The sequence below is a fragment of the Diospyros lotus genome, chromosome 11 (genome assembly GCF_014633365.1).
Source record: "Diospyros lotus cultivar Yz01 chromosome 11, ASM1463336v1, whole genome shotgun sequence".
Classification (NCBI taxonomy): Eukaryota; Viridiplantae; Streptophyta; class Magnoliopsida; order Ericales; family Ebenaceae; genus Diospyros; species Diospyros lotus.
In genome coordinates, this window is record NC_068348.1 from 653,195 (window position 1) to 674,462 (window position 21,268).

A 21,268-nucleotide genomic window follows, 5' to 3' on the forward strand; every position below is an offset into this window, starting at 1 on the left:
TTAAAATGTTTAGAGAACATTCGATCGTTGACTTGACGATGGCAAAAGCAAGGCATAGGTCAATCGATCGACGATGACAGAAAATAAAACCAAGGGTTCGTTGCCCACTGCTATGGCCAGATCCACTATAAAAAATGCGACCAAATCTGTTACGATCACGTATGTCGACAATATCAGACGATGCGGTGAAGACAACAGAAAATTGTCTCATAGCCATGGAATGGGCAGGCATCACGAGATAAGCGAAAAATTGGCCATGGTAGTGGTCGTCAGACACCGACAACAACATGAATGGCTGCAACTATGGGTAAGGGTATTTTATGTAGAAGGCAAAACGTCATTTTGTCGTATACATTGGTGGATTAGAATGGCAAAATGATGATATTTTGTTAATGTGTTAATTATTAGACATATCAACACACCACCTTATCCATCACATATGCATCACCACACACTTGGCTGATTAAGGATAAAATTGAAATCAAAATTAAAGTTTGATAACTAAATAAAAACAATGGTCAAAATTGAATAAAATTATAAAATGATCCTAAGTTTAAGATAAAACAGTTGATTAAGCCTATTGAAAAATATATTTTTAATATTTGTTAACTATATATATGGATCACAAAAATTAATTAATCAATCAAAAGAATTAAGTCAAATCAAACTATATGTTTTAATCCACCATCTATATATGTTTTTCATTCAACTAATTTTTTTACTTGATCACTTTAATATGGTGTTATAATCATTGTTCATAATTATTGTTGTTTTTTTTTGAAAAAAAAATTATAGAATAAAAAATATTTAAAAAGTAAAATAGATGGGTATATGTGAAAAATAGTAAAAATTATAAAAGTTAGAATAAAATAAATAAGTGTGCATGTGAAATTAATTTATAATTTATATAATATACATAATATTGTAAGTTGTAAACCCTAGGTTGACCCTTTTCAATTTGAATTGCTTTGCAAAGCAACTTCAGCCTGCTGAAGGTTTGGAGCAGCTAGAGAGAGACCCATCGCCGCCGACCTGCCTCGCAGCCGACCCTTCTCGCGGCCGACCGCCTCTGCATCCTCCATCTCTGCCGCCGCCTCTCTCGCTGTCGGCGCGTCGCCTTTCCTCTCTCGCCGCTCTGGCTGCTGCCTCGCCTCTCGTGGCCGACCCGTCTAGCCTCTCGCTGCCGACCGCCGCTGCATCCTATATCCCTGCCGCCGCCTCGCATCTCTCGCCGCCGCTGATGGTGCGGTCTTTTGTTTTCAGTAAAATTGATACTCTGATAGGGACATATAGCTGACATCTGATCTTTCTAAGCTATTCTTTATTCAGAATATTAAATAATCCCATATTTTTCTTCAGTCTCCAACCGTGTGTGCTTGCTTTTTGGACCTGTAGAGGTTTTATGGATAGGGAATTTTCCTGTTACTTTTCTGCATGATGTCCTATTTATTTTATGGTTGTAGTGGAAACTGCTGAGACAACATTCTGTCCTTCATAGATTATATTTGGAAAAAACATAATTTGCTAAGGTGAATATCCAAATCAGATTAATCGCAAGCAGGAATGGTGGGTTTGTTAGTACCTTACAGGTTCATACAGAAGTGTAGCATAAAAGTTGCATAATAATTCATTATTGTTTTCGAGTGACAACAAAAATAAAATTGATGATGGTTGCACATTATTAATTTGAATGGTCTTGGAATGCATTACTAAGAACAAGCTTGATGGGGTGCTCCCCATTGGAGGCGGGGGTGGGTCGGTGTATGGGTCAGGATATGCCTTATTCCTAATGGTAGGTTCGAGATTACTATTTTAGATGAGTTAGTTGTGGATCTTCAGTTGTATCCTTTTCGATTATTGCTTCTGGAGTGTATGGTTGGTGGAAAGGTGGCATTTTCTCGGGGCTGTTAGAAGTAGGTGGTGGGCCACTAATATTGTAAGGATGAATTTTTGAAGTTATCTTTTATAACCAGTCCCAATTAAAGGGCTATTGTGTGAATTTAGTGTTGCAAAATGAGTTTAGTTAATATTGTTTGCTGTGGAAATTGTTGGCAGTTGGTAGAGTTGCTTGGATCTTTATTTTGCCAGTTGTGGCTATGCTGTAGTTTAAATTCTTGCAGAAGCAACAAGTTTCAGGTGTCAATTCTGGCTCATTTATTTTTCATTCACTTTTTCTAAAATTCAAAAATTTCATCTAAGGTTGAAATGAAGAAGTTTCAGTCCAACATTGCCAGTTCAAGCAAAATCAAGTTTGATGAGAGTGAAGACGGTGATTCTTCTTCTGAAAATGTCAGTAACTGAAGTTTCTTCAATTCTCATATTTCTCAATAAAAACTGCACATGCAAATATACTTGTATGTATGTGCTTGCATGTGCACACATGCTAGTTATACATGAATGTGATTTATAGTGTTTTATTAGGAGGGAGAGATCCAGCAAGAGCTTGCAGATGTTACATTTGAGGAGCTACAGAAAGCACGCTCTAATGGGTCACACACAGTGTACAGGAAGCCAAATTCAGAGAAAAAAAGAGGCCGAGCAAACAAGAACAGGTATCCATTCTGTATTTTGGTCATATTTGGGACTGTATCTGGTAGCTTGAAGACCATTACAAGTGAAATTCATAACTAGTTTGGTATAACATTTGAACTAGGAAGAACTCCAATTCCACATCCAAGGCTTGGATTCCATGCTACTAAAAGATATATTGTTGAAATTTAGCAAGTACTGTATTAGTATTTAATGAATTGTTATGGAATTTGTGAAGGCCCATGGAAGCCAGTGCCAAGAAACCAGTTAGCAGATTTAGAGAGGTCATTCAAGCTCCTAAGAAGGTGAGATTGCAAGGTGGCCTGTGCTTATTTTATTTTGACAAGACTGATTAGACTGTTCAATCACCTAGCTATTATTTATATATTGATGACATGCTGATGATTCCTTTTTGCAGTTCAATACAATACCCTTCTGATGTTTGATTGTGAGAAAGTCATGAATGAATGTTCCATCCTGGATTTTTATTTTCATTGTTCAGTATCACTATGGACTACTGTTATCATTGTTTAGTATCACCATGGTATACAGTAGTTCAATCTATTGTTGTTGATATATGTGTTCTATTCAGGTGGTTCGTGATCCTCGTTTTGAATCATTATGTGGCAAACTTGATGAAGTAGGGTGAGTTTTCTCTCTTATCTCTTATCACATTGGGAGTTATGGTGGAGTTGGTCTATCAATATTGTTGAATTACTCAATTTGCACTATCATCTGGCCTTGATTTAAGTTCCCTATTCTTTTATTTTCTTTGTATTTTGCCCCTCAAAATAAAAAAGAAAAACATAGATGTTCTTGTCCAAAATAAATAAATAAAATTTGGATGAAAACTGGATTACAGTCATGAACTTGGTACCATAACCAAGTCTTTGAGCCAAATGAAGTTATTTATTGAGATTACCTAACTATGAAAAACTTCCTACCTATATAGAGGCTATTTAAAGTTACTTTCTTAATGCATCCAGAATTTGGAATTAGTGGTATCTTGATCTTTTGCATGTTTTGTTATGCCTATTTAAGGGCTCTATGTGAGATGGGCTGAATGATCTCATTATACCTGACTTGTATATTGTGTACTTCCATGTATCAGGTGTTGTATTCATTCTATTGCAAAGGGTAATATCCTTGCCCAATATCCAAATGCCATCAAGGGGTACCCCCCCCCCCCCCCCCCCCCCCCCACACACCCCCCCCAAAAAAAAAAAGAAAAGAAAAGAAAAAGGCTAAACAATTTGTGAGGATGAAAAAATGTGTTTATGCAATGAAGAGTCAAAAACATCTAATTCATTTTGAACAATATAGGGAAGGAAGCTTTATTGACAATTACACACGCTGGAGAATTTCTAGTTAGGGTGCATTTGATTGCAAGTATAGAACTTACATGGAAAGAAAATAAGTTATAGGCAATTGAATTGGCTAGAAATGATTTGCATGGAAATTATCAATTATGGGTGTTTAATTTGCCTATTTTCTACCTACAAGGTGAGGCGCGAGCCTGGTGGAACTAGACGCAAGTTAATAAAAAATAAAATAAAATAAAAATATAGTTGAAGAAAAAGGTATAAAATAGATCCTAACTTCTAATAATATTTTAACAAGCATGTTATAAAAAAAACCACTCTAAAGACCAAACATTTCTATATTTTCATCATTAGAAGCATCATCTCTAATATCTTCTTCCACATCATCTACTCTTGTTGGATGATTTCTATGGTTTAGAAGTGTGATGATAATTTCATACATTTTTTTGGTAGGTAATATACTAGACTTGAATTTGCATCTTTCTTTGTTTTGGTGACTTAATGTTGCATTTTGTTATTGCATGCCTTGAATTTGTTCAATTCTCCCTATCCATCTTCATCTAGTTCAAATTCAATTGGAGCATTTGAAGTAGTAACATTTTTACTTATTGTCAAATTTGTAGTTGAAGCAATAAATTTAAACCCTAAACAGTAAAAAATTAAATAAAGTAACAAACAATGAAATAAAAAGCTTGAAAAATAGTTAAAAAGCCCAAGGTGTGCACCTTTTCCTAAGGCGCCTTGGGCTAAGGCGCGCTTGAGGCACGCCTTTGGTCTGCACGCGCCTAGAAGGCTTTCAGGCACCCAAGGTGTGCCTTGCGCCTAGGCGCGCGCCTTTAATAACACTGCTCCCTGCCTCCCCCCATCTCTTTCTCTCTTTCTCTTTCTCTCTCTCCCAAATTTCACCTAAATCAAACCTGCCTACCTTCGTTGTTGGTACCAAGCTTCGTTGCGGCCACGCTCCTCCTCGCGGTCACTGCCGGCCACGCTCCTCCTCCTCGCGGTCATTGCCCGTGCTCCTCCTCCTCGTGACCGTCGGCCACACTTCTCCTCCTTGTGATCGCTGATTGCTCTCCTCCTCCTTGCAACCGCCGGCCTCGTTGCTCCTCCTCTCGACTGCTGACGCTCTCCTCCTCCTTGCGATCGTCGGTCTCGTTGCTTCTCTTCCTCATGACCGCCAGCCTCGTTGCTCCTCCTCACGATCGCTGGCCTCGCAGCTTCTCTTCACAACTGTCGGCCGCGCTTCTCCTCTGCCAGATTGAGTCTTCGACGCATATAGCAGAGAGGGGATGAAGACATAGGCTGCTTTCCAATTCCCTGGAAAATTTGATCTACCCCAATCTTTCCAGCAAAAGTGGGAAAACAATTTGCCTGAAAAATTTAGCCAATCAAACATCTCAAAAGCTGAAATGTGGGTGGAAAATGTGGCCAATCAAATGCACCCTTAGACATCATTTAGATGAGTCCATCGAATGGTGGTTTAATTTTTGCATTCTCAACTAGGATAACCAAACATAAGAACTAGCAGTTCCCATCATCTTTATTTTGTTAAGTGATGCCCCAATGTTGTTGGGTGATACCCTGAGGTTTCTATCTCCTCGTCCCATTGAGACGGTGTTTTGGATCTTTATGGAGCAAGTCAAAATTCCTCCTACGGTAGGAAGAAAAGGAAAAGGAAACAATAGAATCTGTTCCTGCCAGGCTGCCCTGGCTGTGTGGCCTTGATGCTGCAACCAGGCTTTATAGTATCATGCCTGATTGACTGTTACCTGCTGGATTAGTGTCAACCATGATAATTAGTTGGCTTTGCGAGAGGTGCAGTTCTCATTTAGTCTCCACTCAGTATTTTGATATCACTAATTTTGAGCAAGAACATGACACTTTCTGGTGTTAGAGAGTTTCTCTCTTGCTGGTGTTGTTGGATGGTTGTTCTACTTAACTATTTCCTAACAAATAAAAAGGTATAACAGGACATACTACAAATTTATCTAATGAATCTTGAATACTAATAATAACCTCATGGATGAATCTTGCAGGTTCAAGAAGAGATATAACTTCTTGTATGAAAATGAACTTCCTGCTGAACGTGAGGTATCTATCCTTCTAAATTTCATATTTTGTGACTTTATATCTTACAACTTTGGCTTTTAACTTTGTCAATTGCTTCTGATATTTGGTAGAAATTGAAGAAAATAATGCAGAAGTCAAATGACCCAGCAGTAATTGATGAATTAAAGAACCACGTTTCTTGGATAGTAAGTGATTTGCAAAGATGAATTGCCCTTTCCATTTCCCTGATCATTTTATGTCTGCAGCCAATTTATTCCTCTGGAAACTGTCGGGTTGATTTTTTACTTATCAAATTTCTTCCCTTCTTTTTGCCAACACCTTCTCAGGACAAACAATTGAAGTCTGCATCAGTGAAGCATAGTGATAAGGGCATTCTGTCTGAGCATAAGAAAAAAGAAAGAGAGGCTGCAAAGCAAGGAAAGAGACCATTTTACTTAAAGAAATGTAATCATCTCTCTCTCTCTATATATATATGTGTGTGTGTGTGTGTGTGTGTGTCTCCTCCTGTGAATCTAGTTTAAAATCAAGGATAATTTGATATTTTTCCTGGTCTTGGTGATAATGATATTCGGTCTTTGTTAAAACATAAGCCATAGGCTCTTACAAAAAGAATTTGATTAACATCCTAACTAACTGATGGATTCTGTTGCAACAAACAGCTTCACATTATGTTATTGGAAAAAATTAAAAGAGAGCCAAAATACTATATGAGGCATTACTGCTATAAAAGAGATTCCTTCTGGTATTTTATAGTTGTTGAGTGGAAATAATAAGTTTTCATGTCATATAATCCCTTTTCCTGTTTTATTTATTTGTTTCTTCACTTTCCCGTCATTTCATCTATGAAATGGTAATTCATGCACAATTTCCTTTTTTCGTTATTGCCTCCTCTTCATATTATCTTTTTGACCAATTTTTAAGATAATTCAAATGTTCTTAAATAATCACAAAATATGTTTCAAAATTGTCTAAATAGACTCTAGCACCACACGCAATCTTTGCAAATTCTAATCGGATTCTTTCTCAGCTGAAATTCGGAAGCAAGGACTTGTTAAAAAATACAAGGAACTCAAGGTATGGGGGTAGATACATATTATGACATGAAAGTTTCGATACTTTCAAGTAGTTAATAACTTGAAATATTTGAATTTTAGAACCAACAAATTACGTTTGTTGTTTATCAGGCATCTGGCAAGCTCGAATCCTATATTCAGAAGAGGAGGTCGAGGAATGCTGCAAAGGATCACAGGTACATGCCATATCGACGCCCAGACAGTAGCGAGCAGCAAACCCAGTGACATTGCCACTCTCTGGCCGTATAATCGACGTAGACTTACATGTGTTCCAGTCTTATTTTTGGTGGTCAATACATGCTCGCTCACTCACTCTTTTGAAGGGTTCTTATTTCTTGGCATAAATTTTGGGTTCAAGGCTGGTTCTAGATATGGGTTTTGGCTCTAGGAGTAAGCGTTTTTCGCCTCTGTTAAAGTGTAAAGTCTGTTAGCCATTGTGCTTTGTTTATTCGTATATGGACGAGACAAATTGAGTTAATTTTATCTGAGTTTATGTAAGACTATTTTTCTAGTTTAGTCATAGTTCTATCTGAGTTAATATAATGTTGTTTATAGTTATTCATGTACACTATATTTGAATAAACGTGAAAGCGAGCGAACAGAACAGAAGTATAAATTATGTAGTGAGTGTTAATGAAAGGTAACACAAATGAATGAAGGCATTTATCAATTTTTTTTTTTTTTTTTGTCTCTGGTTGATGGGAGCAGGGCTGGAAGAATTATGAGAGAGAGAAGTGATTTTAAGATAAATTTTGTGAATCTATATTCCATTTTATAGTTAATATAGCTTGTAAAAATTGGGATTATCAAACACTCAACTAAATTCACACTATAGATGCAGCATTATGCCATCCATCTTTCAAGCCCATTTAAAATGGGGATTTACTTTCTGAACAAATGCAACAAAAACCATGGAAGATAAGGGGGCTTGAAACAAGCAGCACAGACGTTAATATCTATGTCACAAGCAGTGGCTGCTCAATCAAAATATGGCCTCTTCTTGCATCCGTTGAACTGCCATTTCTCTCCCTTCCGCTGGCAGTCTTCTTCAAACAAAAATAGAGCAAAATGCGGCGGCATGGAGAGTAAGGGGGGCGAGTCCATGAAACACTCAACAACATGCTAATATATATACACATTTCCTGTGTCTCACAACGATGGATCAACCACTATTTGGTTCTAAGCTTTCTGATGTCCTCTGCCTATCAACTCTACATAGAAAGGTCAACAGCCACTCAAAAACGCTTTAACCTCTCCCTGAATTCGCTAGGGTATATGGCTACAGAATCTAAACATACCCCTCCTTTGGTGTGTGTACAATCGATCTGAGTCATCGAAAATTTGACTTTTGTTGGTGCAGCACGATGATCCTCAATGACAAAATCTCCCACATGGTAGTGAACCCATTTCCCAGGCTCAACCAGGAAGCACTGAGATATGGATTTTTGACCATCAGGTGTCGAAAGTTGGAAGCGCACTGGCTTTATGTCCCAGCCGTGGACATGCTCCATGTTGCAGATTCGTCGCCCAAACCTCTTTGAAGCCCGCCCTAAATGCAGCCTGAAGAATAGACTATACTTCCCAGCCGGGAACGGGAACTCAACCTCCCCATCAACTTCAAACCACCAGATTTGCTGGAGATAAGCCACCATGCCAAAGCTACACCAAAAAAATCCATACTAATTTAGCTAATGCGATCATTAATGAATGGATATACACTCTAGAATTGCTACAACAACATAGACGATTAGTAGGAAGCCCATGAGTAGTTAAAACAAGCTATTTATCCTCGATTTCTTTCGATGTCTTCTTATGTTTTAAGACTTGGTAACAACACACCAGGTATGGGGTTCGGCTACAAAGATTCTAGCATGCACATCATTGTCATATGAAGACTCAGTATTACAGTGCTTTGTTGCCCTCCATAAATGCACATTTTGAGAAATGAAAACGAGAGCAAGTGCTTCCACAACATGCTGAGGTTAGAAAATGTTAAAATTCAATGGGACTCTGTGATTGCGTAGAATTAGCATTGACAATGACAACTGAACTACCATCCAATTTCAGTATGTAATTAGTGCGCAGCCAACTTGTTCATTATCCCCACAATCTTAAACTGCACAAATGATATAAAGCAGGAAAAGAATAGAAAAGATAAAGCCAAACCAATTCTACTTTCTGGAACAAGAGAAAGAAAAACTCTCACATTCTGCAAGAAGCCATGTCGACTGCAGCAGAAATCTATGATCAAGTAAATATATTGCGGCTAAGAAGCTCAAAAACTAGCACCCCTTAGTCAGAATGCAACCATACTATGTATAGACTATTGACTTTTGAAAATGTCCAGATTCAACTAGAACAAGCTGACACAAAGGGACTAGTCTTATTCCTCCGACATCTTCTCACCTCTTGAGGCAGCGTCCACTTTAAACCGATGTGGACCTGCCCTGGATGGCATCTGAAGAACGATTTCCAGCTGGAAGTCAAGTGCAAGCTAGTCTTCCATACAGCTTTGCTCTGGAACAGTTTGGTAGGTTCCAGTAAATTATTATAACAATATACGAACATAGCGAGGAAACCAAGAAGATAAATAGGCAGAGTATTAGTCCCAACTAAATAGATAGTCAGCCTGGAATATCGATATAAGCACTTCATCATGAGTGGAAATCCCACGCCATTTTTGCATTCCAATAATTCACATGAAGTAATGCTCAAAGCCTTGAAATGAGACGATTTTTCATGGCAATAGCTTGGCTGCTGTTACTGCAAAGTGACTAGAGAGTTTGCACTGTAGTTGATGAATGGCGCTTTTGAATAGGATGACAAGTCTCTATGACACGCTTAATTCCTCTATTTTCCACTTGATCACAAGGAGAAATTTTCTGGAGAATCAGAAGCTAGAAGCATATATGCAGTTTTCGTAAACCATTTCCTTGGTTCCCACTTCCCAAACATTGGTTCCCACTTCCCAAACATTTTTAAAATCTTTATAATCTCTCTCCCTTCCACGCACCCCTCCCTAACACCCCCTTGTCTCAAAAGAAAAAAAAAATGCAAGAGAGTAATATTAATGGAACTGGCGCAGTAACATTATTCACCAAGAACAGTAACAACACAATGTAACAACAACAATAAACTTTATCATACAAATGATGTTACTATTATGGGCATAAGGATCCTTCATAAACTTTGATAAGAAAAAGGTGTCATTTACTGTACTGTCCACCTTAAGCAAATTACCAAAATCAACCTTTTCCCCATTCTCTTATGGCCATATGGCCCTATCTAGCAAGATAGAATTAAGCTCTAAAAATGTAATCTAGTTCTAAGCAAAGATATTCGTAATTGAAAGGCTTGCTCTGCATCAACACACAATTCATTTCTTTCCTTAAAGACCACCAAAGCATGGGAAATAATCAGGACATTTGAATATATGGTTCTTAAGGCGTGCAATAGACATTGAACATCAGATCATCCCAAAATCACATGCTTAATGATGAAATCATAATCCAAAATCACATGCTTTCTGGGATTTCAATGAGGAAAGGCCCCGAACATTTTGATTTGATCAGCCAATCTAAAACACACACCTATCAAAAGCAGTACAAATAGATGCTAATTTAAATAGCAATCACCACACAAGAAACAACAAAAAAACTCCAAAAGTTCTCACCTCGATTCCTCGGTTGGAATCCGATTCCAGTATCTCCGATCGTCGATTCCGGTCACTGCCAACCCTTTGGAAGAAATCGACAAACAAAGCCTCCCTGTACTCTTATCCATCCACGCTTTCTGCCCAGAGTTCAAACAGAAAACCTTAGTATAATAAAGACCACAAGGCAAGGTCTAATTCAACATAAGACGCACTATAACGCTCCTCTCTACCACCAGGGTTCGAATCTCTCAAGGCGACTTCAAACACAAGTTTGTGTGTACGTGAGGCTGAGTTTGGACGCGTTGGGGATGAGTTCATCCATAAATGTTTGTGCGCTTACCTAGAACGTTCGATTTACGAGCTATTATGCATCATCGGTGAAAGAGAAAAAGCTAGCTAGCTAGCTAAGCTAGAAAAAAAAAACCCTATTTTTACAGGAAATTTCTTGAGAAAAAGGTTTTCAAACTCGTTGTCTCTCGAGATTTTCTTTTGTCAATTTGTCCGAAGAACAGGGAAGAAGGGCAACCTTGGTGCCACCATCGAAGGAATTCTGTCGACAGAGCCTGGCGTATATATCTTTCTTGCACAATCTGGACGGAAAATCACTGAAAACCCTCCGAATCAGAGTCTCATAATTTGGGGGCAATTTGGATTCCCAAACAAAATTGGCGGAGGAGGCGCCACGAAAGGCTCGATTCAGCCTCGCCAGCCGGCAAATCTCCGGCGGATCCAAGTAAGCCAGAACGGAGGCCACGCAGCCCTCCGGCAAATCGCCCAGGCTCGGCGGCTCCGGCTCTGGCTCTTGAAGCTTCCCCATGATGCAGGCCGTAAAGAGAACGGAGAACCCAGAACCCATCGATCAGGAGAAGAGACGGGAGTGTCAAAATTCTAGAAAACAAAGTGTTTGCTTGATTGGCTTATGAGAGAGGTGGACGGTGAAGGATTCATAGAAATCTAGAGAGAGAAAGGAGAAGAAACAAGGGAGGGAGGGAGGGAGGTGCCAGTGCCACCCACCCAGCTGGGTCTTGTATACGGACGCGTACGCAAATGGGTTGGCTTCTTTTGTCTGTTTGTTTCGACAGAAAAACAGATGGAAAGTGAGGGAAAGTGGTTTTTATGGAATTCAAGGAGGCTTTGGATTAAAGAATCAAGTGGGACGTCTCATCTCATCTAATAGTAAAGAGTAAATATATATATATATTTACTATTTACTATTTGAGTGAGAGAGAAAGAGAGATAGGGGGAGAGTGGTTTTCATGGAATTCAAGGAGGCTTTGGATTAAAGAATCAAGTGGGACGTCTCATCTGATAGTAAGTAAATATATACTAAAGGAGCAGAGAGAGAGAGAGAGAGAGAGAGAGAGAGAGGGTGGGGGGAGAGGAGGCAGAGGGAGAGGGGTGTCGGATTTGGTAAAAATCAACTCAAACTGAATCAAATGGGCTAAATGAATTGAATGTGGGGATGGAGAGAGAAAGAGAGAGAGAGAGAGGGTGTCGGATTGGGTAAAACTCAACTCAACTAAAACTCAATCAAAGGGGGCTAAATGAATTGAATGTGGGGAGTGGTGGAGAGGGAGAGGTGTCGGATTTGCATGAAAGACAACGAAAACTCAATCAAAGGAGTTGAGTGAATTTGATTTGAAGGTGGAGTTAGATTTATTTATTTATTTATTAATTAGTAAGAAGAATCTCATCTCATCTCCTGTTGATCAAAGTGGGGCAGTCGATCTATTGATACCTAAGTCTTCGTGTATTGAAATCAGTGGATAATTGTCGGATTTGGCTGGTGCTTTAAATTGACTTTTATACCCTCCAATTTAATGTGAAATATAAATTTCGGTCCACTCTTAAGAAAAAAGAAATTAAAAAAAAAATCACAAAGACGTGAAAATGAGAAGAAGATTGTAAGAAGAAAAATAAACTTCAAAATAACTTTTCATTTACTCGTAAATATATTAATTAAAAGATTATGGCTTTTCTCACTTTACTCTTTTTTTTTTCTGAAAATATTAATAATGGAATGAATTTAAAAATTTTATATTTATTTTTATTTAAATAATTATCTCTCGTCTGCCATTTGTTATTTATGGATAAGATTAACCTTAATAGTATGGTACGTTTGATGATAATGAATGCGACCCTCTCATGCAAATGATTATTATTTGATTAAGGAGAGATGGGATTAGGGGAAGTTGTCAAACTTTGACTGTTATTTAGACATATAATTGGTGTGGTAACAAGTATATAATATCATGTGTGTGATTAATAAAAGTGTATAATATATTAATATAAAATTATCAATTACAAGTGTCTTAAGTAATATTTTCAAAAAAAGTATCAATATATAAAATTAATTTGTGATAGGAACGTATCACTCACAAGAGTATTTCACGTCTGTCATTGATGATGAACGCTATTACAAAACCCTTAATATGCTAACTTTCAAAAGAGTAATGATTCAAGGTTTACAATAGAGAGTCTAAAGATGTCCCAAGATGAGTAAGGGCCTATAACCCATCTATTCGGCTCTCATTCAATCGTTCACGTGACTTTATCTTGGCCAACCTTATTGCGCAGACCATCTATGTAAAGGTATAATGCTTCACACCTTCTTCACCGCACTGTGGGGCCAATAAATGGGACTCTCGTGATGGAGCGTCGTCATCTAAATAAAAAAAAAAAGTATAATGCTTCACGAATGAGATAATAAAAATTAAAGTATAATTATTAATGTATTATAAAATATAATAATTGTGATTCGAAATTTAAATTTAAGAGTAATTGAGATACATTTACAATTGAGTTTTAATTCATTCTTTGATCAGATTATAAATTTATATAGATTATTTTTTACATATACCTATAAATGAATATATATATAAGATTCTAAAATTATTATAATGATATCATCGTGGTAATATTTTATTTATAATTTTTTTAAATTTAATTTTTTTATATAAAATATTTATGTTCATTTATTTATTTAATTTTTTTTATTCGCTTATTTGTTGGGGCCTTACTTTATAGCTGGCAGTGGCACACTGGCACCGCCACCACTTGCTGCGCATCGCTCGACTTTCGGTTGGGTTAGCTGGTTTGGATTGCATTGGATTTGATACTTGGTTCAAATTCTCAAAATATTATTTTAAAAATATTATTTAAACATAATATTCAGACATTAAAATATTATATTTTATATTACATTAATAATACACAAATATGTAACACGTTGATACATAATAATAATATTATTAAGTATCTTAATGAATAATAATATTAATATTATATATATATGTACAGAATATATAGTTGTTGTATCGTATGTGAGTGACGACGTCCTGTCTACCAACCAACGGCGCCAATCTGCCCATCCCCACGTGTGCCTGACTCACCCTAACCTGTACTCACTATACCTTTATCTTTATATATATTTTTATATATTTCTTACAATAATGTTATGCAAACACTTCAAATTAACACTTAAATTGATATTTTACCTAAGTACTTGTATTTTACCCAAATGCCAAAATTATGTATCCATCCCTCCAAGAAACCCTAGTCATTCATGGTAGGGAACCATCAATAAGGATGAGGCAAGAGCAACTAGTAATTGATTAGGGGTTTCTTAGAAATAGATTACAAAAGATGGAAAAGTAATTTGGGTATTTGAGTTAAGGGGTGTTCGACCATTGAAAACAAAAATAAGCAAGAGGCCGTTTGGGTAGAGGGTCACTCCAAGTGTTATTGATTTGTTCGAGTTGGTCTCAATCTTTTTAAATTTAATTTTGATTCGAGTTATACTCTTTGACATATTATCGAGTCCAAGTTAAATTATCATGTCTTCAAATTTGTTCTAAGTCAAACTTATAAAAATAATATTAAAGAAACGTTATTTATAATTAGTAAATATATTTTTATACTTTTCTGTTTTATTTATATTTGTTATTTTATGGGTTTATGTTAAAACATATTTTGTAAATCTTAGTACTTTAATTGGTTGCAACTTGCAAGCCTCGTACTATCAAATTTTGATAGTATTGTTTAGATGTTGGAATTCAAGTCGAATTCAAATCAAATTTAAATGCATTGTTATTAAGATACGATAATAAATTTATAATGATAGAAAAATGTTTGTCGTGAAACTCTATCTTTGAGAGACATGTAAAAGAGAAAATAATTAAAGACACAAGATATCTCTTGCACGAACTCTACAATACTTGAATTAGTATTTGAATATAATGCTTAACTTAAGAGTACTCACTGTACATCGATTGAAAAAATCACTTCTTTATTTATAAAAGTTAAAGTGGACATGTAAAAGAGTATTTATATCTTTTAGGATCATTTATTCTAAATTTTTAAACAGAGACATCAAATGTGAGTTAAAATATTATTGGACCCGATAAAAACTAATAGTGTACTAGAGAATGGCCCTCAAGAAGATTTTTTAGGGACTATTTTGTTAGAAATGTCTCTGAAACTTCTTTCCTCGACCTTCTTCATTTTAATCTTATCTTAACCTCAAACACACTTTTCTCATCACAATTATAAGAAGATTATTGTGGATGGCATCACTTCAATAACATATTCTATACAAAAATCATTTATGTGAATAAGGTATACAAATGTTGTTCATTTATTGGCATCAAATGCACTTGGAGTTGGAATTGGCCATGGAGATGGAGATGGCATTCCCATAGTGTGCTTATGTGTAATGATAATCTTCTTAATATTCATTCTCATCCAACACCAACACCCGTATTTCATTACATTATCTAAAATCATTCACTCTCAAATCTTAATTTTAGACATCTAGATTTCTATTAATGCAATCTAAGATAATTAAATTCATCCAATTCGATGAATTATTTGTCTCTATAAGATAATTGAGTACACAAATATCAAAAGTAACTTTGAGTATTTTAACTCACTTCATCTCTAAAAGATTCAAGACAAATATTATCTCTATCTATAATTCAATAAATTCATCCCAACTCAAGATAATAAAGCTTGAAAATCTCAAAAATAACTTAGAGTGTCTTAGTTCACTTCCCTTATATAAATACTTAAATTAGTACATGAATTATATTTTATTGCTCAATATTCATTTATTTTATTAATTTGAGAATTAGATATTATATTAGAAGAACCATTTTATCTCTTTTTTATAGTTACTCATATCAAATTGTTTAAAAATAAAAAGTAAAATATAATAAATATATATTACCTAAATATAAAAATTAAAATCATAATTATTAAATTAATAATTTTTTTATTTACATATATATATATATATGTATTGGTGGGCACATCTTTCAATTTACGTGGTCGATCGGTAGTTGTTGGCCGTCATGAAAGGGACAATCACATAATTAATGCTTGAGATAGAGATATACAGTCATATTTCATATATAAATGTCAGTCGCCATCTTGATGGGACACAAATAGCCATAAGGGCATGTTTGGTATTACAATGCATTTCAAGTACAGTTAAGTTTTTATTTGTTTTTTTTTAAATAATATTTAATAAAACATTAACTAAACGTTTATTACATATTTTAATATTAATAAGTATAACAATACATGTAATTATTTTATTAACACTATTTTTTACACTACAGTCACACCAAACAGGCTCTAAATATCTAATTCCAAAATAATTAAATAGATACATGGCACCGATCACATCACACTATTAGAGGTCATGAGTTCGTTTTTTTTTCTAACATAGTGAGGTAAAGTTTTTACTTGTGATTTATCTCTTTTGTCAAAATCGAGAGCATGAGCAGCGAGCAAATAAGTAAGAACGATAATTCTAAGATTAGATTTGTATTTAATAAATATTCACAAGAGAAACATAATTAAAATAAATAAAGACTGTGAAGGAATCACATGGCCCTATATTTTTAAGGTTAAGATGGTGAGATGTGGCTCAATATGGGACCTTTGACTTTTGAGCCTTCAATGGAAGGAACCATGTGAGCCATTGGCCCACGGGCTTTGAAATTTCAAGTGACTGACCTAAGATTTGGAAGTTACTGGGCCTTTGATATACTTTGGAATTGGGCCCAATATTATGTAAGGCCCAAATGCAATCACAAAAGCCACCATTCAGACAAAATAGCAGTTCAACTGTTCATCTTAAGGGTCATTTACCCAACTGCTCTCTTTCATAATATGTATTAAGGATCTTGAAAACGAGGATCAAAGTCTCACTATAACTGAATCGTTTTATAGGCTTTTCAAACTCGGAATAACTAACGGTGGTATAACGTAACAATACAAGAAATAGAGTTTCTATTCAACAGGTATCCACCATAATAACACCCATAAATCATGTGAGCTAAGGAAGGAAAAAGAGTGCCAAATTAGGGAAGACTGGTAACTGAACACAAACAAACATGCCTGTATATATGTTGAAATAAATTTCATCCCCATGGGTTCAGAATGATACAATGATTCCATGAACAAAAAGAAGAAACAATGAACTGACGACTAAGTGAGAAAGAAATGAAGCAAATACATAATAAAGAATCAAAGAATGAGAATGGACACAACAAGAACAAGAACAAGAACAGATGAGACTCCAACAAAACTACAACTAAAATGAATAATAATCCTAAGCACAATAATATCTCTTCTTATCTGCAACAAAAGAATGAAAGAATGAATAATGCTGATGAACCATTTGATTTCTCTCTACCTACAAAGAATTTGGTATCCTTTCCTGTTGTATGCAAGAAGAAGAAGAAGAAGAAGAAGAAGAAGAAGAAGAAGAAATGAATGAAGAAGAAGAAGACGAAGCAATCAACTTGGGTGCTGAGGGTGTGATGCAGAAGAGCTGCCTGGTAAATCAACAGGTGCCCAGGCTGAGACTGTGTAAAGAGGCTGATCCAACCAGTTCAGTGTTATTGCTGCTGCTGCTGCTGCATCTTCTTCTCCTAATGGTAGCTTGTCCACACTGTAATAGTTCTCACAAGAGTACATCTTCAACAGCATTCTTCCCTGAAGCATTTCCCTCTCTGTAATTCCCAAACATCTCAACCCTCCTTGCTCCATCATCATCTTCCTCCATTTGCCAAACCTTTCATGCCTCTCCACCCTGTCACTCCCCTCACAGGCCACAATGTTCCTCACCTCCCGCGCGAACATCTCCTCGATCTTCATCCTCACTGGGCTGTCCCCCGCCAGGCTGCTGTGATCGATGCAGTCAAAGATGGCCGAATAGTACTTCAATGAATTCGAAAGCCTCGCTTCCAAGCTGACATCCCCGTGCTCGGCTTCTTGCTCTGCCATCACAAGCACACTGGGATTTGTGCTCCGAATTAGCCCCAAAAAGTCCCTGAGCGCGCCTCCACTGCTGTCGTACAGCATCTTGTGCAGCTGGAAGATGCAGTTGACGGCCACGGTTTCGTTGTCCTTGACATGAAGCATCCACAGCCTCACATCTTCCAACCTGTCGACAACTGGATGGAACTCGAAGGGCAGGTTCAACGCCTGGGCAAATCCAGCCAGTCGGTCCCCTGTTTCGATTAGCTCCTGCTTGGACTCACCTATGCCAGTGATCCTAACATGGCTAGGAGGATTAGCCCTAGAGGCCAAACTCTGGAACAAGCTAGGCCATTGAAGGCCTTGCTTGATGTCAAAGTCTATGATGTGAACCCTGTCCTTCCCTTCAAAAGCTCTAAGCAGAATTTCATTTGAAGTGAAATGGATGAATTTGGGAATAGGGCTGACCTGGTTCAGAAGCCTCAGTGCAGTGCCACCGTCATCATCTGCCCGGTCGAGCTCCCTGGGGATTGTGATGTGAAAGACATGAGGCCAAAGCCTAGTCACTCTCAAGGCCAAAGCCTCAGTGAAGTAAGCAGTAAGCCGGCTTATGGAAGATCCCCTTGGGGAGGCAAGCTCCCCCAATTTAGCTATAAAATGGTTTATCCCTGTAATGTTCTTGCAGCCAATTGCCTCAACACAGGCCATGAGTAGGCTAATGAGCTCAAATCCATCGTCTTCCCCGCGGTTACCATTGTCGCCTGGTGCGACCACCTCTGCGCCTTCGTTCGGGTTAGGCAGTCCAGAACCATTGCCTATATCATGTCCCGAAGGGTTGTCATTCAGCTTAAGGCTCAAGCTATGGCTATGGCTCTCAGACGAAGCACTTGATCCTGATGCCTCCTGCCCCGGCCTATGGCTCGTCTCGACATTCTTGTCGCCTAATTCTGTTATCTCTGTCACAATGGAATTCACCCAGGGGGCATTCGATAGAGGCGGCAAAGGCGGGGAAATCACATCACTAGGCACAAAGCAAACCCTGTCTTCCTCCCCTGAACATGAGACAGTGAAAGGGCCAGTGATCAACGGAATGGACCTAGGCACCTCTAAACTTGGCTGATACCAAAAATTCCCACTACTCAATTGGCCTAAACTCAGATCCTCACCACCCTCATTGCAATCATCCGATCTGCTACTGCCCCTTTTCCTCTTAGCCCTATTGATGCAGGACTCATCATCATCATCAAAAGAACCCTGCTCAGCAAACCTCTTCTTCAAGCTCTTCCCCGTCTCCCAGAGCTCATCTTTGGCAGTGGTTGCAGAAGGTGGGAGCCTAATGTTCTGCTTAAGAGAACAGCTGCTGGTCTTTGACTCAAGCGGCTTCTCCACCGAAAGCCCCACAGGCCTAATGGACTGTGACCTGGAGGTGTCTTTCCTGGGGAACCCACATGGCAAGTCTAGTCTCTGTGCGCTCATTGAAGGGAAATGGCAAACCTGGTGGTACTGTGCAGATGCTTCACTTCTCAATCTATGCCTAGGAGACAACAATGTGGAAGAGCACCCAGCCAACATTCTCTATGCCTTTCCACCTTTCTCTCTGTCTTTTGTTCAACTCCAACTCACCCACCCTTTTCTTCTCTATGTTTCTCTCTATTTTCCTCTTTATATATTTATATATATAAATTCTGCTGCTATGTACGATTGATTAATCTATGACTATCCCCTTGAATTCTGATTCAATTTTTCGTCTAATGCATCAAAGAGACACCCAGAGAAACAGTGACTAAGTGAGTGTGAGTGAAGTTTCAACACATCAAGAAGAAACAAATTAAGCCTCAGGAATCCGATGAAATTTTGGGCGGAAGAAGAAAGTGAAAAGAATAAAAGATTTTGTATGTGTGTGTGTGTATATACTACAAATGAATGACCTATATGCAAAGATCAAGAACAGATTCAAACTTCAAACAATACCCACCCCCACCTAAGAAAAGAATCAAAGAATGGAAACAAAATACTGAAACCTACCAGGAAACGATCATCGGATTCCAGAGTTTTCAAAGACAGATCATTGGACAAAACTCACTTGACGTGATTGGAATTTGGACTCCAAAAGCCAAATCGAAACAGCTCAAATTTTGAAGAGTTAAATGGCCCATATTCACCATCACAGCTGACGACGACGACGACGACGATTAATCCACCAATCCCTCTCCAAGCGATCATCAACGGAAGTGAAAACTAATCATAAACCCACTACCCAAAAAGCCATTCTCCAAATGGAAACTGTTTTTTTATAAAACCCAGGCTCTGTAACTATACTACTACTACTGCTGCTACTGCCATTGCAGCTCTGAATCTGATTTTACGTTGGCTTCGAAACGAAATGATAATGATGATGGGTGGCCGTGAAAAAGGAGGGGGTTTTGTTTTGAGAAGTCTTTGGGAGGTGGGTTTTGCGGCCGTAGGATGGAGATCCGACGGCTGAGGGTGATCGGGCGATATGACCGTTGGGGTGTGTCGGAGAAATATGACCGTTGGAGAGGGAGTTGGTGTACGGAGCAGAGGGCGATTTTATTCTTCTTTCTTCTTCTCTGCCCCTTGCTTTTGGGGTGCTCTGCGGAAGGGCACGTGGGCAGCACGTGGCTGTCTCCTGATGGCCGTTCAGTCGACCGTTGGGTTACATCATCATTTGCTTCCGTGAAATTTCCAGGAGATTACCCACCCATTAACTGATCGGTAAGTTAGCACGTGTTGGACGACATATGTTGTGCCACGTGTCATTTTACTACCCACCAAATAGTATGACACCCACCATTATTTTTATTTCTCCCCTCCTTTTGTTCTTTTCTTTCTTGTCCTTATAAATAAAAAATTAAATATTTTAAATAACATAACTTCATAATATGTCCTCTTTACTTTTATAATAGTGTATATATATATATATAGATATATATTTTTTCTTTTTCAAAATTTAAACTTTTTACGACATATTATTAGTACTCACACTTCAAAAGATTTTTGTTTTATAAAATATAAAATATATTTATAATACAAAAAGATTTTATACAATATATTTATTTTTTTGTTCATTAGGTTTTTCCATTGTATAGAATCCCACTCTTTATCTTATACACAATCTTAGGTACCAATGCCTTTAAATACCATAAAAATTATTATATTAAAAGGGTTGTGTTAAATTTTTTGGAATTATCGCTCTTGCATGGTCTCTCGTCGCTTGTGTTCTAGATTTTGACAGAAAAAATAAATTGTAGGTAGAAGTTTTACATCACTGTACAGGATTAAGAATCAAACACGTGACCTAATGGTGTGAATCTCAAATCTCACCTTAT

At 37.4% G+C, this 21,268-nt stretch overlaps 3 protein-coding genes across 3 annotated transcripts; 1 reads left to right on the forward strand and 2 right to left on the reverse strand.

Moving 5' to 3' along the window:
• Nucleotides 1–934: 934 nt before the first annotated feature.
• Nucleotides 935–7,510, forward strand: LOC127813148 (uncharacterized). Its single transcript, XM_052353945.1, has 10 exons — nt 935–1,243; nt 2,200–2,289; nt 2,422–2,552; nt 2,768–2,834; nt 3,122–3,174; nt 5,888–5,942; nt 6,032–6,106; nt 6,248–6,365; nt 6,949–6,995; nt 7,106–7,510. Exons 1-10 carry the CDS (start codon nt 1,241–1,243, stop codon nt 7,217–7,219), a joined length of 753 nt encoding a protein of 250 aa, XP_052209905.1. The 5' UTR covers nt 935–1,240; the 3' UTR covers nt 7,220–7,510.
• Nucleotides 7,511–7,965: 455 nt separating this feature from the next.
• Nucleotides 7,966–11,659, reverse strand: LOC127813147 (F-box protein PP2-A12-like). The gene is made up of 3 exons (XM_052353944.1): nt 11,176–11,659; nt 10,668–10,786; nt 7,966–8,653 (listed from the first exon to the last, which is right to left on the reverse strand). The coding sequence occupies exons 1-3, from the start codon at nt 11,503–11,505 to the stop codon at nt 8,230–8,232; spliced, it is 873 nt and encodes a 290-aa protein (XP_052209904.1). The 5' UTR covers nt 11,506–11,659; the 3' UTR covers nt 7,966–8,229.
• Nucleotides 11,660–17,059: 5,400 nt separating this feature from the next.
• LOC127812475 (scarecrow-like protein 28) lies at nt 17,060–20,455 on the reverse strand. Its single transcript, XM_052352872.1, has one exon. The coding sequence runs from the start codon at nt 19,488–19,490 to the stop codon at nt 17,457–17,459; it is 2,034 nt and encodes a 677-aa protein (XP_052208832.1). The 5' UTR covers nt 19,491–20,455; the 3' UTR covers nt 17,060–17,456.
• Nucleotides 20,456–21,268: the final 813 nt, after the last annotated feature.

Excerpts from the sequence above, each read along its gene's own strand:
- LOC127813148 (XM_052353945.1), top strand. Across the intron at positions 6,366-6,948 it reads ACCATTTTACTTAAAGAAAT|CTGAAATTCGGAAGCAAGGA; the intron begins GTAATCATCTCT and ends ATTCTTTCTCAG. Across the intron at positions 6,996-7,105 it reads AAAAATACAAGGAACTCAAG|GCATCTGGCAAGCTCGAATC; the intron begins GTATGGGGGTAG and ends GTTGTTTATCAG.
- LOC127813147 (XM_052353944.1), bottom strand. The coding sequence starts at position 11,505 with ATGGGTTCTGGGTTCTCCGTTCTCTTTACGGCCTGCATCATGGGGAAG. Across the intron at positions 10,787-11,175 it reads CCTTCGATGGTGGCACCAAG|AAAGCGTGGATGGATAAGAG; the intron begins GTTGCCCTTCTT and ends AACTCTGGGCAG. Across the intron at positions 8,654-10,667 it reads ATTCCAACCGAGGAATCGAG|CTTTGGCATGGTGGCTTATC; the intron begins GTGAGAACTTTT and ends TTTTTGGTGTAG.
- LOC127812475 (XM_052352872.1), bottom strand. The coding sequence starts at position 19,490 with ATGTTGGCTGGGTGCTCTTCCACATTGTTGTCTCCTAGGCATAGATTG.